Raw genomic sequence first — 17,738 nt, 5'->3', positions numbered from 1 at the left:
TTCAAAAATGAACTTGGAATGCAAACAGTGATACCGCTGCTCTGCTGCTGGCTTGGACTGCTCCTACCGGTTATAAATAGACCTTAGAATATAGATATGTGTGGTGATGAGTTGACCCTGTGCAAGGCATCTTTGATCTTCTCCCAATCAGCTTTTTCTTCACCCTCCTCCCACCACAAACCTCCTTGAGGTATTTTAGAAACAATGTTGCTCATTCAGCATGCAAACCTTGAAGCACACAGGCCCTGAAATAAACATGTTTGTCTTTGTTCTGGAGGTCAGACAGAGAAAAGAATACCAGCCACACAGGTGGTCTGGGGGAGGGGGGATGTGTTGGCATGTGGAGGTCTTTCATCCCGTGGATCAGGCTTTTAATGGGCCCTACACTGTGTGACCAAGCGAGGAGCAGAGCACACAGGAGATGTGTCTTATAGGTCTAATGAGCACATTGGCATTTGTCACTGGGTAGGGCTGTATGTGGCTTCCCAAGGTTACCAAGCTGGTGCAGAGCAAATCAGGCAACTTATATTTAGCCTTGCAAATGGCGCGCTGTGGATTATGTCTTGGGGCTCTCCGGTTTCGTCTTCAGTGCGTTTTGTTGCATGAAGGGGGGCTGTGGATCATGAAGAGGCTGCTATTGAGGTGAGGAGCAGGTTCACTTCATGGTCTTAGGCCAGCTCACCTTCCACTTCTCCTCACTTTCTTTCTTGCTTCGTTTGCCTCCTCTCTCACACACACATACGCTCCATCTGTGGGGGGAAAAAGTGTTTATGGTCTCACATATTTCCGTCACTCTTCTTCTGGAGGCGGAGGGCTATTCAGAGAGTCCAAAAGACACCAAAGACGACACACTTGAGTTAGACTGACAGTTGTGTGGAGGGTGAGCAGGGGGTTGCTTTCCATACCAGTAGAGGACAACCAGCGTCTCTGGACATATCACAGATTATTTCACCGGGCTTCTGAGGTTGTGGATCAAACAGTATAATGGATGTACTCGCCTTAGAGGCAAAGAATGTAAATGAAGCAGAACCTGAGAAGAAGTCTTCAGCGAGGCCAAAACCGAAACCTCCCAAAAAGGCCAAAAGGATTGTTTACTTTGAGGTGGAGATTGTGGACTTAAAGACTAAAGAGAAACTGCTGCTGCTGGACAAGGTGAGGGTTTCTGATTACACTCACCTTTTATATTGACCATAATGATTTTAGAGGACCAGATAATACTTGCTTTAACTGGGGCATGATGCATTTTGGTCACAGATATAAGTCCTACACAACAGACACATAGAGTGCTTGAGAACTTGTAGCATTCTATAGGTTTTATGGTCAATTACCACAGTTTATTACCTCCTAGTGGATTCCTTTTAAAGTTTTATTATTTAAATTTGTTTTATAGCATGATCACTTTGCCGTGAAGTCAGAGGAAATATGTTTGTGTTAGCTCAAAAACTACAGGGTCATCGCTGTGAGCAGACGGGCAATTTTACAGGTAATCATCTACTTCACAGGCGGCCCAGTCAAGTGCAGCCATTATCAGTTACGTTTCTATTGAGCGAGCGTTGCGGTTAGGAGGTGAGAATTCCCTCTTCATCTGACAGGAATTTTCTGTTCCAGCTAGAGTACATGCCTGTGCTGCATGGGGCCCAACAGGCAGGCAGGCAGACAGGCAGGCAGACATGATTAGCAGCTTGTATAAATGTGTAGAGTCGTGTCAAAACATTGCAGATGAAAATGGCAAAATGCAAGTCTGACAGATTCCAAAAGAAATTAAACTTCTGCAGTAAAAAACAGTATGACTTCTGCTGTTGTATTTTTAGCACTCAATGTCTTGTAAATTGACTTGTCAATATGGCGGTCTGCACTCTAATGTTGCTGATAATAAACCTACATTAAATTTATTTTTACATTTTGGTTGCAGGTGGAGCCAACTGCCACTGTTTTGGATATTAAAGCTTTGTTTCACAAATCATGTGAGTAAGTTTACGTAATTCTCCATTTTCTATTTATTCCTATCTTCATTTTAATCTTTAATAAATGATCTCTCAAGCATGCCAAGAGTAAAGTTCCTCTCCATTTCGACAGATCCAAAGTGGTACCCAGCCAGACAATCCCTGCGTTTGGATCCAAGTGCGTCTGCTTTTTACAATCAATTCTGCATTTATCAAACTCGGTTGACTGGTGTTGTGATGAAGTTATGTAATGTTGTCTGGTCTTATCTTGGCTGATGGTTGTTGTTTCTCAGAGGCCAAGTGTCTCAGGGATGAGGAAGTTCTGCAGACACTTCCTGTGGGAACCACAGCCAGCTTTTACTTCAGTGACCTAGGACCTCAGCTCACATGGGGAACCGTGAGTCCACATGTGCACAGACACACAATATTTAGGACCATATAGTGGTATTCTATGCATGCAATCATGCATGCTTTACATTACTGCTATTTTAAGTATACTACATGACATGTTTTTGGATTGATTCCCACTTTCCACATTCATTTGTTCATTTGTTATCCCGTAATAAAAATCAACTTGCCAACATTTTTACCACAGTGTGGTAATTCAGTTTTAAAAAATATGCCTGTTGTTGATTTCAAGGATGCTCCAGCATGCACGATCTGATCCTCTGATTTTAATTAAATTCACATGGTCCTTTTCAAGTCCAAAGTTTGCATGCTCGTCTTCTGGATATGATTCAGCTACAGCAAACTGCAGCTAATGAATGCAATGGGTTTTTTTATCAGCTGACTATCAGGGAAAGAGGCCTGCTTTGCAAAATGGTCTGCAAAGTGTACACAATTTCTACTTAATATGCAAAAACATGCAAAACCTCTGGTATGGTCTTTTAAGATTCTTGCACTTTAAATATAAAGAGACACCCTCTCACCCACTCAATAACTCTTGAATATAAATATCAACCCACAGTGAGAGATAGAGGTGATTTGCTGTGGTTCTTTTTTCTCTCACCTCCTGCACCGCCTGTCCTCTGTCCTAGGACATATAATCTCACGGCCCCATTTCTCCCAAAGGTGTTTATCCCCCTGACCTCTCACTTGCCTTTCACTGCGCCTCTTAACTCACCCTTGCCCACCCAGTCTCTACATTCCCTGTCCTCACCAACCCTGACATAACCCCCTGCACCCTGCCAGGCTTCAGACTGATGCCACGGTGGGTGGAGGAGCATGTAGTGCCCCCAGCAGAGATCACCAGTAGCTATTGGTCAGGCATGCTGAGCCAGGGCTCTGCTCCAGGTGCTGATTCAGGGATCGATTTCACTGCCAGCTGTGCTGCTTCGCTTGATCATATCGTTTGTGGAAAGCTGGTATTACAAGCTGTCTTAGTGTCTCATTTGCTCTATGGGCACATGTTGAATGCTATTATTGTTACACTGAATGGTTGTCAGTGCAGGAGGGAAGTAGATGAACTGTTTTTGATTTAAGATGGCTTTGACAAGTGGGTTGTTAGAGAAGCCAGAGCCATATTGGTGTCAGCTGCATGATCTCCCTTTGGCAGAGGGTTTAAACGGACAAAGTGCTGATCTAACAGGGAGAAAATATTATAATATCACTGGTTCGTGTATTTACTGTTAGGGAAGTTAATTGTGAGAGGTGTTAATTAATTGGATTCATTCATGACGTTTTCTGAGCTGTTTTTAGCATATCTTTGCACTTATTCTCATGAATCTGGCTGCAAATAAAAAAAAAAGCATTTCTATCTTTTCTTTGTTCACTTCAGGTGTTCCTGGCAGAGTGCGTCGGCCCACTGATCATCTACTTAATGTTCTACTTCCGCCTCCCCTTCATCTACTCTCCGAAATATGACTTCACCAGCAGCAAGCACTGGGTCGTGCAGTGAGTGTCAGCTTGTGTTTTCGGGGATCTTTTTCGATGTTGCTGCAGTGTGTCTCACACAATCTCAGGCTTTGCACAGATATCCCCTAAACATGACAAACACTCATGTCGCACCTTGCTATGGTGATACTGAGTCGGGGCCTAGTGTAATGGACTTGGTGGGGCAATGTGTTAATCACAGCTAAAAAGTGTGTGTGTGTGTGTGTGTGTGTGTGTGTATGTGTCCTGTTGCAGCTTGGCCTGTATGTGTCACTCCTTCCACTACATCAAGAGGATTCTGGAGACACTGTTTGTCCATCGTATCTCCCATGGGACCATGCCTCTCAGAAACATATTTAAGGCGAGTAAGCTGCACAATTTTGACCTTTGAATGTGATATATATCATATTATTATTTTGTGCTGTGTTCTTATTCTGTATGTGGAGCGCTATCTTGACAGTTTGACTTATTATAGTCTCTCTTTCTATTCCAGAACTGTGGCTATTACTGGTGCTCTGCAGCTTGGATGGCGTACTACATCAACCACCCGCTCTACACCCCACCCTGTAAGTGCAGACCACTGCAATTCTGTCTTTAATTCATCACTTGAAGTTGACTTCCATCTTAATCCATTTTTCTGTGACGCATTGACAGATTACGGGCAGCAGCAGGTGAATACAGGACTTTACATTTTCTTGGTAAGTTTGAGATCTGTTTAAGTTGTATATTTCTGGCATCTTCCAAATATTAAACCCAACTATCTATAGTTATGTAGATGATCATCTTTGGCTGTTTTTATTCCCACAGTTCTGTCAAGTGGGGAATTTTTCCATCCATGTTGCTCTACGTAACCTCAAACTAGCAAGTGAGCATTTTCTAACAATGCATATAATATTAATTTGCATTTTTATATCAGTAACAATCTAATTTAAAAAAAAAAAACAACCAACAGTACAGGACAATACAATATTTTATTTGTGTTCACTCATCATCTCAGGTTTAAAAACCAAGAAGATTCCTTACCCAACGAAAAATCCCTTCACGTGGATTTTTTGGCTGGTCTCTTGTCCGAATTACACATATGAGGTAAGCAGATTCATAATTAATAAGGGAATAAGGAAAATAAGCATAATGTTTTTAAATTGTGTTCTATGAAAGAAAATAAAGGTGATGTCGTAAAAATGTTTGGCTTCACAGTCAGTTCAGTCAGCTATACAGATGGTCCGTGGATTAGTTTAATTAAATTTGAACTAGTGATTTGTATGATGTCGCATTAAAGGATCGGTTCACAATTTTTCAAGTCTGTCTTAAAACAATAATGAGGAGCCCATATGAACACTGAACAGGTTTTTCATACTGTAAGCATTCCTCTTGTTCATACTGGCCATTAAGTCATTCCCTCTTAATGTGTTTCCATTGTAAGTGACGTGGGACGAAATCTTCCTCATCCTTCCAAAATGTATTCCAAAGTTTATCTGAAGCTAATATGAGGCCTCAGCAGTCTGATTTAGTCAAATCAAGAGGATATCTTTAGAGTTAGTCATAATTTTCAGCTAGTAACGTTCCACATTTCAACACTGAAATACTGAAGTTGACTGTGTGTCTGTGCAACCCAGTGTCAATAGTACAGAGTACCTGTATTTCATCCTTGCAATATAAGGTGCACTATTGCTGCCATCTACTGGTTATGTCCTACACATGAATACACATAAATCTCAATGCCCTATGTGTGTGTGTGTGTGTGTGTGTTTGTGTGTGTGCGTCTTGCTCACAGCTGGGCTCCTGGATGGGCTTCACAGTGATGACCCAGTGTGTGCCTGTGGCTTTCTTCACTCTCGTGGCCTTCGTCCAGATGACTGTGTGGGCTAAGGGCAAACACCGCAGCTACTTAAAGGAGTTCAGAGATTATCCGACCCTGCGCTCCTCCATTCTCCCCTTTATCCTGTAGAGCCTGGCATAGAAAACAACAGCTGCTACACACATCCACCCCCTTGCTGATCGGGGTCGGGGTTTTTTTTGGGATGTCAGAAAGTGTGTGCTGAGGTTAACAGCACGGATGGATTTTGATCATATGGACTCCATGTAACATCTTCTTACGTGTCACTCCATAACAAGGAGTGGCAGTTACAGTTAATCTGAGTGTTGGACTGGTGAATGCAGGACTGTTAAAGGCAAAGAAAGCCTTCACAGTTAAATGCAGCAAAGTCTTAATTTAATGTTGTATGTGATCTTGAAGAAGCAAGAGGATGAAACATTTTTTTGCTACTTCGGTAAGTTGTTACATGTTTGATTGAGAGTGCTGTTTTAGTTTTTAACAAATCACATTATTTTCACTTTTGGCAACTTAATCAGAGCTGGGAAACCAAGAGGCTAATCCGCATTGTCAAACTAGTGTGCAGCCTGGAGCTGACAACTTTGTGGCCTCATACAGTATTCTACAAATCTGACTGATCCACGTGACCTTTAAACTACAGTAGAGTTAGCACTATCTGGATTACAAATTGTATGCTGATTCCCACGTTTTCCACCATGGGTGAGGTATTTTCTTTTTGTCTGTACACGGATCAAGTGTATTTCTGAACACTGCTGAGAGCATGAACAGAAACGTCCTACAAAAATATACTTCTTACTTATACAAGATGATTATATTATATAAAAAGTGTTCAATTGAAGAAGTGAAAAAATATCTAGTTTCTGTGCATTCTCAGCATTGTGCAGATCGTTTCCCACTCTATTATTTTTGTACTAATCTGAAGAGTTGTGCAGATACAAACTGCTTATTTTCACCGAATGTGCATTTCACATTTCATTTCACAGAACACTGCATCATCTGAACCTTCAGATTAAACGAGTTAAATTACTTTTTTTTTTTTTTTTTTTTAATGTCCTGCTATAATTTTTATGTGAGGAGAACATTCAGTCTTGAGCTGGACTTTTATCTGTAGTTGAAAGTTTGTTTACAATATTTGATCACTTGTCCTCACACCCTCTCAAGGTGACGCTGACCCATCCAGACAATTGTTTTCAGGCAAAATTATTGGTATGACAAGTGTAATAAACTATCACAAAACAAGTGACTGAACAGAGAGACACAAGCTTTATTTGTGACTCTGGAATAAGTATCAACGCTACAGATAAAAGGGGGAGGAGATACACTGGAGACGTAGATTACATCGTATGGAATGTCACAATACAAGAGATCAAAACACAGAGACGCTGGACAAATAATAAATTGATGATAACACAAAATATTGCATTTGATCAAGATATCTGCTCTGTAAACAGGCACTGAGCAGCAGTATTAAATTTAAAACAATGTATTCTGTAGTACAATAACATTTTCCCATGTTTATTACTTTATTTTGCTTATGTATGAAAGCAAAAATTCCATTATGCTGCACATTTCCTGGTCACATCTATCTGCAGTTGTTCCCCAAAATGCTGTATTAAGTTGGACCACTGCCAGATCTAAATTTAAAAAAACAAAAACGCAACATATTGCCTTCCCAGCAGGTATTTGGATATCATTATTGGTTATATCTCAGAGATACAGAGACATTGACAACATAATCAAACATCAGCAGCTATTGGTGTCATGATAAGTCGGGAGTCAGACCCTGGTGATGTAGATATGTGGATAGTGTGACTTCCTCAGCACTTTGATGACATTTAGTTCAGCTCATGTGTGAAAAGGAAAAAGCACAACAGATGTGCTTTATGTTTATCTGTGTGACTTGACCAACACAAGGTGCCGTAATAGATACAGAGAGGATGCAGGGAGACATTTTTGAGCCACAGTTAGCCAACATTTTCTCGTGGACCCGAAACTGTGACAACACTTTGCTCACAGCACTATGAAGTCACATCTCTGCCCATAGGTGGTCCACTTGGTGTAAGGCTCAGTTCCCCTCAATGGCTGCATTACCCATCTTTTACTATTGCAGAAAGGTCATTGCTCCTCCACATTAAAACTTACTCTGAACGCAGCAGTCTATCCTTGACAATGCAATCGAACGGCCACGTGTGAAATGAAAACCAAAGACCATAATGAGAGGTAGGATGACTGTCTTTCAGTTTCTGGTCATTCTCACAGTGAAAGTTAATTCCACCGCAGCCTTCCCCCCCACACTCACCCTCTACATATTCTGTATATGAAGGTGGGTGGCAGGATCCAGATGGGAGAGGGCACTGCATGCATGTTTGGGTCAATGCAGCATTGTCTGTCTGTCATGTGAATCACCACTTCAGAGGTCTTCGTATTCCAGGAAGTGGGTCCTCTGCAGCACCTTTACATGGCGCTCATAGATTTTGAGGGCAGGGCCGAGTCGGATAGACAAACCAGTCAACACGTCACAGCGCTGCATCAGGAGAAGGGACTTCCCATCAATTTCCTGTTAGGGAGAGAGAAGATATTTTACCCAGTTAGCGTCACCCATAGAGCTCTAAGGGGATGTTCTGAATGCTTAATATCTTTGAATGTAACTTGTGTTATTTTTAAATGGCCACCAGGACGCACTGTGTAGTAACTTTGTATTTCAAGAGAGAAATCTGAGATTTTTCCTAGTCACTTCAAGACAGCCAGTTTTCTTTTCTAGCAGCCTTTACCACACAGCTGGATGTAAAAAAAAAAATAGATTGATATTGGTCACAGCATACACTGCTTTTGGACCATGCAACACACTTTATATTAACTGTCTCTACAAATGCACTGTGTGGTTTTCAGTGTACATGTAGCACCCTCTGTGGCAGTTTTGTGGTGGTGCACTGACCTGTGTTCGAAACGCCGCAGCCTGCTCTGGAAAGCCTGCAGCTGAGAAGTAACTGGCCACATCTGCCACAGTCCACTGCAACAAGTTCTGGCTCATCTTCTCCTTCTTCACAGAGCTGGAGGAAGATCAGATGAAAGAGAGTCAAAGACACAGACCACAGAGTGACCTCTCTTCTTCCTCAGCAGGTAATGTCTCACTTTATTGTCTTTTTAGGTGACTGTCTGTGTGACAAGAGTTTGTGCCTCAGAAATATGTAAATTAAGTATTCAAGACAATAAATAAATGAAAAATAAGTCATGAAAGGTGTTTTAAACCATTGTAGAGAGGGAGGGGGGGCATGATTTTGAATCTGATAAAAATACATTTCTAATGCAGAATGTACTGACTTAATATCAGGATACTCACACTTCATCACCTTTACCACCATTCAGAAGACTGTCGTCAGGTGCAGTAAAGGAGGATATATCTATCTTATTCTTCAATGTACCTGGGAACAAAATGGAAGCAAAATTACTGCAAATGTTACCACAGTGAAACACTGATTTAATTAGATATCATGACTGCATGTAGTCTGCAGCATTTCTTAAATGATCACTAAAATGCAGAGTTGATTTCACTGGTTTCTATTAAAGTGATCGTTTGACAACATGTAGGAGAAACACTTCAGTATTCTGCCTTGTCCTAGAAAGCGAGAACACAACAGTGCCAAAAAACATTTTCTTGGAGTCAAAATTATCTGCGCTTGTTAATTTCACATCAAAGCCATCATGCCTCTTATTTCCTGCTATATCAATGTGCAACATGCAACGAATGGCTACAGTATGACTACCTTTTGGCCTCAAATCATTTATGAAAACTGAACTGAGATACTCCTACTGTCGTATTATGCATAAAATTAGTAATTAAAAGTTCGTATGACTCACTATGGGAGCAAAGAGAAGAGTTCATGAGAACCATGGTTCTAACGTATTCCAATTCTGCATCAATGTGCAAGAAATGTGCAGTTTTGTATCCTTGACATTCAGTGATGTGATGCTGAACAAACAGCAGCAAAGCTGTGATGAAATGGAAGTGATGCTTTCTCCATGGTAGTTATGTGTCACGCTGAGGCCTCTACTGTCACGGTACAGTATGTTTTTCCATTAGTTTGTTCATGGTTCAGTACAGTGAGGGTACAGTAACAGGCCACTTTCACAGGATGCTGGCAGGACTGTCTTCATGACACATGACAGGGACGAAACCCCCATTTTTAGCCAAACCCTATCCAGGCCCAGAAACAACTACAGCATCAGTGGCATTGTACTTGTGCAGTGGTAAAAACATTTTACTATTATTTATTTCTGTAATGTTAGTTATTTACTTGGAGATTTCTTGGCAATGTCTCACTACACAGTGAAAATCTACAACCGCCAGAAAGTCACATTTCAGATTTTAAACAAAGAAACAAACTCTGCAAACATAACTAATTGTGCTCATTGGTACACACAAGCAAGCTAGAGGAACCTCAACTGGGAATCAAACCTTGTGTCTCTGAGGTGGTGGATGGGAACTATACCCCTAGTAACTTTTCATCGAGTCCATAAATAAATGTGAAAGTGTCATGTTGCCTTGCTTATCGGCAAACATATGCATACCATAAAATATGAACAAGACCTTTTCTGAATTATTAAGAGCCATCTATACGCATACATGTTATGTACCAAGCAGCTCTTAAAAGCCATTTAAATTGACAGCTTTTAGAGACCCTCTGCAGCTGTATGTTTATTACATGGTCAAGTGGTGATTTTTCTTGAATCAAAATTGTGATGCATCCACTTCAGAACTGAATCAAACCATTTCAAGTCTGCTGATTTACATCTCTACACACCACTGCCGTTAACAATGCAGTATGGCAGAGGGGCAGCATGTTTTGAGCGACAACCTTTAACAGTAAAATGCACACCACCTGGATAGGACGCAGCAGGACAAGCTTGTGAAGCATTCAAAAAATCCAAAAGCATGCCTCAAGGCACGCACTAGTCGAAAAGGCTAAATAACAGCCAGAATGGTATTTGAAACATAAGCTGTCATTAGTTTCCCTTAACATGCGTGTGTCTTATTAGAAACCATTTCCCAAAACAAGAGAGTAGTCTAGTGATCAATTGGTCCATGGCAAAACAGATGCAGGCTATACAGCAGCTTTAAAAAGAAACAACAAACATTGTGTTACTCACAGTTGTCGGATGGAAAAGACAGTGTCTGTGGTTTTCCATCAGATACATTCTTGGTCTCATCCTGTTAGCCAAACAAAACAGAACAAAACAAATGAAACATGAAAATGTCAGGTGTGAAGCAGAGAGCTCAAAAGAGACATACAGGTGGTGTTATTTGACACAAAAGGATTACAGGCCAATTACCAGCCCTGCTGCATAGTCTGGTACCAACTGATCAGACGAAAGGCCATTATCCTCTGTCTTGCCTCCATCTTCTTTCTTCACGCTGTTCTTTAAAACACTGGGCCTGGAGGTTACAGGGTGGATTGCTGGCTTCGTGGCTGCTGCTAACACAGAGCGAACCATCTACATTACATGCTGATATAATCCATACTGTCACACCAGACTTTATTCTTGCATATTCTAGTGCTAATCAAAAACTAATGTAGCTGAAAGTTCTTTTATGTGTGTGTGTTTTTAACGCTGTTCATTAAACCTGAAAACTGGTACAAACAAGCCAATGAATGACTTTACGTCTTACTGCAGGAAGACATTGCTAAGCCATGAAAATGTATTATTTTCTCCTGCAAGTAAGTAAGTAAGTGTCTAGCTTACATTAACTAAGGCAATTCTACTGTCAATAACCATGTCACTCATCCAGCTCCCGTTCCTATTCACAATGCAAAACAAAGCATAAATCTTGCACATGAAACAATATTCGAGTGCCCCATAATGCCGGGTGTGCATATTAGACTACCAGCGTGAATACCTTTGTCTCTCTGCATTCCTGGGTGCTGGCGCTCTGCTGGGCAGACAGCAGAATGATAGGCCCAGTCATTGTGTGCAAGGGCCCTGGGGCTGGAGGGGGGCAAGGAGCTGGGCCTCTCACCAGCCTTCTGGAAAGAGACACAGTCCAGACCAGAGCCAGGGCCGCAGCCGGGGCTAGGCCGAGTGCCAGAGGGAGAGCAGGGGGCAGAGACGGCTCGCACAGAGGCACAGTGCACGGCGGCATCTTCATAAGCGCGACCAGGAGAGGGTCCATCCTGCCCATCCCGGCTCTCATCAGCCCCCTCCTCATCTGCATTACTGTCCGTGTCCATTGCCATAGAGGTGTCAGCCTGCAAAACAGAAGCATCATATAGTGCAACATATAATTTCCATCCCATTGTATTTTATTATTGTAATCTCTAACAATGATTAATGATATAATATTGAAAAAATCTAAGGTGGGTGCAGAATTCAACAAACATACATCAGGTGTGTACTAATCTTTGCTTGGGTCAATGGGGACAATAAGCTTGAGTGGATAAGAAACATTTAATTCAGTGGAAGAAACCCTCTATCAACAATTAAGTTCATTATTTTGACAACAACTTAAAAAGCTGGTAAACCCTGCAAGATTACAAGGGATTGTTTTCATGACTGAGTGTTGATTGTAGGCTAAGCGTGTCACATGAAAACACGCTCATACAGATGTCGCAATTTGACCGCTGTGGTGGTAAATTATTGCCTTTGAATGCCTTCGTCCCTCTCCGCGGTGCAGTGTTCACTCCGCAGACAGACTGTGAGCCCCTCCACCACAAACGTGTTTCCACGCTGTTAAACACTTGAATATAATGTTACCTGATTGCATATAACTAGTTTTCACATACGCACTCGTTCCTTTCCTTGGGGTTTTTTTGTCGACGGCGCCGAGTAAAAAATTACCTTGTGTGCGACTGCGTGTCCAAGACCCAGCAGTCGAGCACAAGAGCGCACTAAAGCCCGCCCCGCTCCTGTGAACAGAGCGGCTTGTTTGGCATTCACCCATCGCACTGCATTTCACATACGCTAACTTTCACCGAGACATGGTCACAAAAACACCCCGAGGATCTCAATCCAGCATGATTTTCACCTCGGCTCACACAAAACAGCCGATGTGCTCGGTGCGTCCCGGTCTTAAGAGGCCTTCTTGATTGATAACTAACACACGGGAGCCTAAAAATGGGCCGATGGGAGGCGTTTTTGGTTTTTCTCAAATTTCCTCCAAAGTGCGCATGGAGTTGGGAGCCGCGGTAGAGACCTCGCCATTGTGTCTGTGGTCTTTAACGGAGCGCTTCCCGGGGCCGAGCCACGGCAAAGCACACCAGAGATAAAAAACCGAGCTTTAACTCGACGGGCAGATCAACGCAGCACTCCGATCAGAGCGAGAACCAGTCGCCTCGATCACCAGTCTACTTTGACTTTGCACCGGGTCAACGATGTACAGTAGAAGCGACCGAACAGAGAGTAACGCAAATGAGTCCGTTATCGGACACGTCACTGTCTACATTTGACCCTCGTATTCAGGTAAAACCTGAATAACAAGCCCCGAGAAGCGGTCTGTTCAAAGTGATCAAACGTATCCGTTTTTGTAGCGACACACACGCCTTTCAAAGTCAATTTGATCTCAGCTTAACCCAAATCGGATAGGGCATCCGCCGGCTAGCGCTTGACGAACAGTTTGCGGTGGCTTTACGTTAGTTCAGGTCTCAGTGTGACACCGGCTCCTACATATTTCATTACTTTGCAGTGATCTCATCTTAAAATACTGTCAACAAATAGTTGACGGAAACAGAAGTGATGCCATTGCTGTACGGGACGAGAGGCCATAACAGCAGCCGACACCAAGCATTAGACGTGACCGGGCTTAGCTGCGTGTCCGACAATGGATCTAGGGGTTCGACTTTATGCACTGCGTCGGCAATCGTCCATCACTCGAAAAATAGACGCAGTTTCCATAAATTAACTCAATATATCTTTATTATGAGTACTTTGGCACCGATAATAATCGATTTTGTTGCTGTTATACGGGACATAACATAGTGATGGGCATATCTTAAAGTGCAGACGGAAGGGGTGAAATCTCGTCATGGGCAGACAATAAATGCGTCTGAACGTGGCTGTAGTGCCATTTGGTATTTTGCCTGGGATGGCTGTTCTCGTTTTTCCCAGTAAAAAAACAACCAACAACCCAACAATGTCCCAACGTCCCCCCATCAGGCTCCTACATCCGCGGTGTTTGAGACTTTTTTTCCCTTCACCCACTCCCACATTTAAAAGCCAGTAAGAATGAAAGCATGTATTTCCAGCCACAGCTTTCAAAATACAACCCTTACTGCTAAGCGCGTATTTTGACGCTATTATTTTGAAAGTAATTGTGCTCAACTTCCGGGCTACGTTTACTCATCTCTTGCTAGCTTGGCAGAGTCCCCCTCCCTTCGCAAAACGCCGAGTTTGGGGCTTGAAAAGCGCTTTCTGCTCCTGATAATGGTGGCTCGGGTTGTTGCGGACGGACAGGACGGTGCAACTTTTCCTGTCTTCAGTTTGTGCGTTTACATCGCCCGTTTAAAGTGCTTTTCAACCGACGCTATGTAAAATGTGCCATACTCTGACTACACGCGCACCTTCTGTTGTTTTTTTCTCGTCTCCACCTCGGTAGCGCTCGTGCGAGGTCCAACCGCCGCTCCCCGTCTGCGGCAGTTTTAGGTGCACTTGCAAATCACTCCCCTCACCACTCCCCGAGTAGACACAAAAAGACGTGTTTTTTTGGCAAACCACAGACTACCCCCGTGCCTTTGCTTTGATCTCCACCTGTTAATTTGGTGGGATGTGAAATGACAATGAGATGTGAGCTCGTTAAACGTGCCTCCTCGCGTCAACCTCAACATACCTCCAAATCCTCCTCGTCCTGGTCAACAGGACCGAAAGCGCTGTCCCCGTTGCTCAAGTCAGAATGACTGGCTTCTTCCACCGCGCTCCTTCTCGCAGCCGTCGTTAACGTTACATCGTCTTTTTTTCTGCTCCTCCGCTGAACCTTGGCGGCATTTCGGTATGAAATAGAGCCCTTGTAGTTAACTTTCAGCACGGTTTGTTCCTGAATCAGTTTCTCCAGTTCTGCGCAGGTTCGGTCAGGCTCGGACCCGTGTCGTCTCCGGACCATTCGGCAAATCCTCTCCAAGTCCGGCCGGGCTTTTCGCGACCGCAGCGAGTCGATAGTGTCCAGGATCCACTCGCGGTACTTGGATTCAGACATCGTTTTTGCACGGTTGGTTTTCTTTCTTTTTGCTTTTTTCCCCTCACCTTAGTGCGTCAACCTTGTACGTTACACACGGTGTTTTTCGTGAGCCGCGGTCCGAGCCCAACTGAGAAGCGGAAACCTCGCTGTACGCCTCCTGCGTTTGCGTGTGCGCTTAAGGTGGACCGACGGAGTTACAGCGAAAAGTTTGACTCGAGAGGGGTTTTTAAGGTGGTATTTGCAGTCCTGGACGGGAACGAGCGCGCGCACTCGGGCCCATGTGCGCCATAATGGGTGCAAAAGGTGGCCTTTTATTTCAAGAGTCAGAAAGTGTGACACTAACAACTACTAAGGTCCAGCCTTTGATGAGCCAACTGAAGCTACATCACTTGGCCTCATTAAAGAACCAGAGGCGTAGCTAGGAATTTTGGGCTCCATGTGTTGCCCTATCTCAAGATCTATGAAATAATTAATCAAGTAGATTAGATCGTCTCCTTAAATAAGTATATTATTTAGAATGAGAAAACACATAATGAAATCAGTAGCCTACATAGAATATAAAATACTGCTCTACTGATATAGATTGACAGATAGACTGAAACTTTTTCAAAAATTGTAATTGAAAACAGAATCATCCTTTTCCAATTGTTAACAAAAAAATAATGCCACCAAAATCCAAAACACTGAATTGGAACCTGCTGTGTCTCCCAAATAAATTCTTTTAATACATGGACTAACACTTTACAGCTATTCTGTATGAAAATCATTGTTTTCTGCTTTCATGCAGTTAATGGTTTGATTAACTTGGCAATATTTGTAAATACTTTTCTATCGTCAATTACGACCTGTTAAAAAATTCCCAAAATTTCTTGTACTGATAAACCACCACTTCTCAATAGTGTTTGTAAACATACCTGTAATTTATGTCGTCCAAAAACAAGTGGGTCTTTGAAGTTCTCGTCTTGCTTTTTAAATTTTTTTTTTTTAAATGTATATCTACCATCTTTCTTGGATTGAATTGCTAATTTGTTGCCCTTTTAATGTCTCATTATTGTCTAATTATCAATTAATGAATTGCTTCATAACGTTTGATTGTTTAATGGATTTCCATTCTTTGATAGATTCTTTCATTATGAGGTCTTTTACTTTATCTTAATTGCTTTCCAACCATCTGGATGGCCCTCTAGGCCCTTCACATATAACTGATGCAGATAGATGCACTCCTTTTCAGGATTGCACTGAGGGTGGGAATACATTTGGAGAGGGCTGCTGAAGGCTGGCTGGTAATTGATCCTGTACTGTGACAGGATGAACACAACACTGCATTATTCAATCGCACCTGCCAGCAACAGTCACAGTAACAGACAGGACGGTGAAAATACAGCATCCGCCCTCACCTACCAACAAGTATGTTCCTCTGATCCAGCCATGAGAGTAGCCTGAAGCTGTGAGCTGCGAGTACTTTTCAATGTAAAAAGTCTAATCTAAGTGTGACATTGTGCAGGGTGAAGAGAGAGCTTACATATAACCCAGACATATTAGTCTTAACAAGTAAAAGTTTATTGGAATGATACATTTTGCAAAATATTACTTTATGTATATTTTTTTTAACATACTCATTGTGTTCTAAGGGTATCTGTCAAGTTCTCCAGAGGGTAAGATAGTTAAGACTGTCAAAGGCAAGGATATACAGTATTGTTTCCCAAAAGGTACAATAGACTACACAATCACTGTACCCAGGTCATGAGGAAAAGATTAATGTTCTGTTTTTGCTTTTTTGCTTTTTTTGAAAATACAATTAGAAAATATGAACGCAAAACATCTCGGATGTAAAAAGTGTTATGTCTGAATGAAGAGTGTGTGGAAATTTGATGAAAATAGAAGGCAAACACAGGAGAAAAACTCAAAATTAGCACAGAGCAGTTGATAGTGTTTAACTGATAGAAGAGAATTAAAGACAGTTGACAAGAAGTATTTTTATGGGAAACAAAAATAAAAATTTAAAAAAGCATTGCGATGGCGTCAGTGTCTGAAGTGGATCCAATGCCTTTGCCTTCTACCCACCAACTCTGATTTAGTCATTTGTCAGAACATAAAGACCAAAGATATTACATGTGCTCTCTTCAAAGCATTACATTGTGTCTTAGACGTTTCAAATAATTAGCACAAATCAATTAAATAGGAGATTTCAAAGGGTGTGGTATGTGCTTCACTATTTGCAAAAGACCGGACAAGTTGGTTGGTGATCCACTGCATTGTTCAATGTGATGGTCTAACAAATCAAAAGGTGAAACAGCGACGAGACTGTCGGCTGTGGAAACAACAATTTCTCAAACATGTCTCAGGTCCAGGAGATGTCTTGCCGTTGGGTTGCTTCAGCACATGCAAGAAAAACCAAGCTCACCAGAGAAACATGTATTATACAAAACACACATCATGTTTCCAAAACAGCATTGAAACATCTCCGTCAGACAATTCAAGACATTCAAAAAGGTATCCTGCGTTTGATCTCAATTACATAAAGAGACTGCCAAAATAATTACTCAAGCCTACTGAAATCATTTAGAGTCGAAAAACATTCTCAAAAATGTCATGTTACAAGACTTTATGACAAATAGATTGATGCACATCAAACAGTTCACAGAAGCTTTTCAGTGAGATGGACAAAGTCTAGCACCTAGGGCCTATGGAGGGCGGGGTGGCGAAAACGAACATCCTTCATCAAACCAAAAAAATGTGTTCAGTCAACAAACCGGCAATTAGATTTGGTCTGCGATTGTCTTGCATCCACAGAAATAAACTTGGCAAAAGGGGACCGCTTTAGGATAGCTTTCTTAGTTTAATTTGTTACATAAAAAGCTGGAAAACGGAAACAAAACACTCCAATCTCATCAGTCTCAAAAATTTGGTTGGACTGCAAATCTAT

The 17,738-nt window shown here is 42.1% G+C and overlaps 2 protein-coding genes across 2 annotated transcripts; one reads left to right on the top strand and one right to left on the bottom strand.

The window, feature by feature from the left end:
* Positions 1-984: 984 nt before the first annotated feature.
* tecra (trans-2,3-enoyl-CoA reductase a) lies at positions 985-5,763 on the top strand. The gene is made up of 11 exons (XM_070923316.1): positions 985-1,152; positions 1,913-1,964; positions 2,077-2,121; positions 2,237-2,340; positions 3,721-3,836; positions 4,071-4,176; positions 4,309-4,381; positions 4,470-4,513; positions 4,623-4,680; positions 4,813-4,901; positions 5,590-5,763. Exons 1-11 carry the CDS (start codon positions 985-987, stop codon positions 5,761-5,763), a joined length of 1,029 nt encoding a protein of 342 aa, XP_070779417.1.
* Positions 5,764-6,893: 1,130 nt separating this feature from the next.
* Positions 6,894-14,863, bottom strand: samd1a (sterile alpha motif domain containing 1a). The gene is made up of 7 exons (XM_070922961.1): positions 14,468-14,863; positions 11,546-11,894; positions 10,981-11,123; positions 10,798-10,858; positions 8,990-9,071; positions 8,585-8,699; positions 6,894-8,206 (listed from the first exon to the last, which is right to left on the bottom strand). The coding sequence occupies exons 1-7, from the start codon at positions 14,828-14,830 to the stop codon at positions 8,060-8,062; spliced, it is 1,260 nt and encodes a 419-aa protein (XP_070779062.1). The 5' UTR covers positions 14,831-14,863; the 3' UTR covers positions 6,894-8,059.
* Between the last annotated feature and the right edge of the window lie 2,875 nt (positions 14,864-17,738).

Source organism: Enoplosus armatus, chromosome 17 (genome assembly GCF_043641665.1).
Source record: "Enoplosus armatus isolate fEnoArm2 chromosome 17, fEnoArm2.hap1, whole genome shotgun sequence".
In the NCBI taxonomy this organism is placed as follows: domain Eukaryota; kingdom Metazoa; phylum Chordata; class Actinopteri; order Centrarchiformes; family Enoplosidae; genus Enoplosus; species Enoplosus armatus.
The sequence above is the reverse complement of the archived record's forward strand: the minus strand, read 5'-3'. Positions and strand labels throughout refer to the sequence as shown.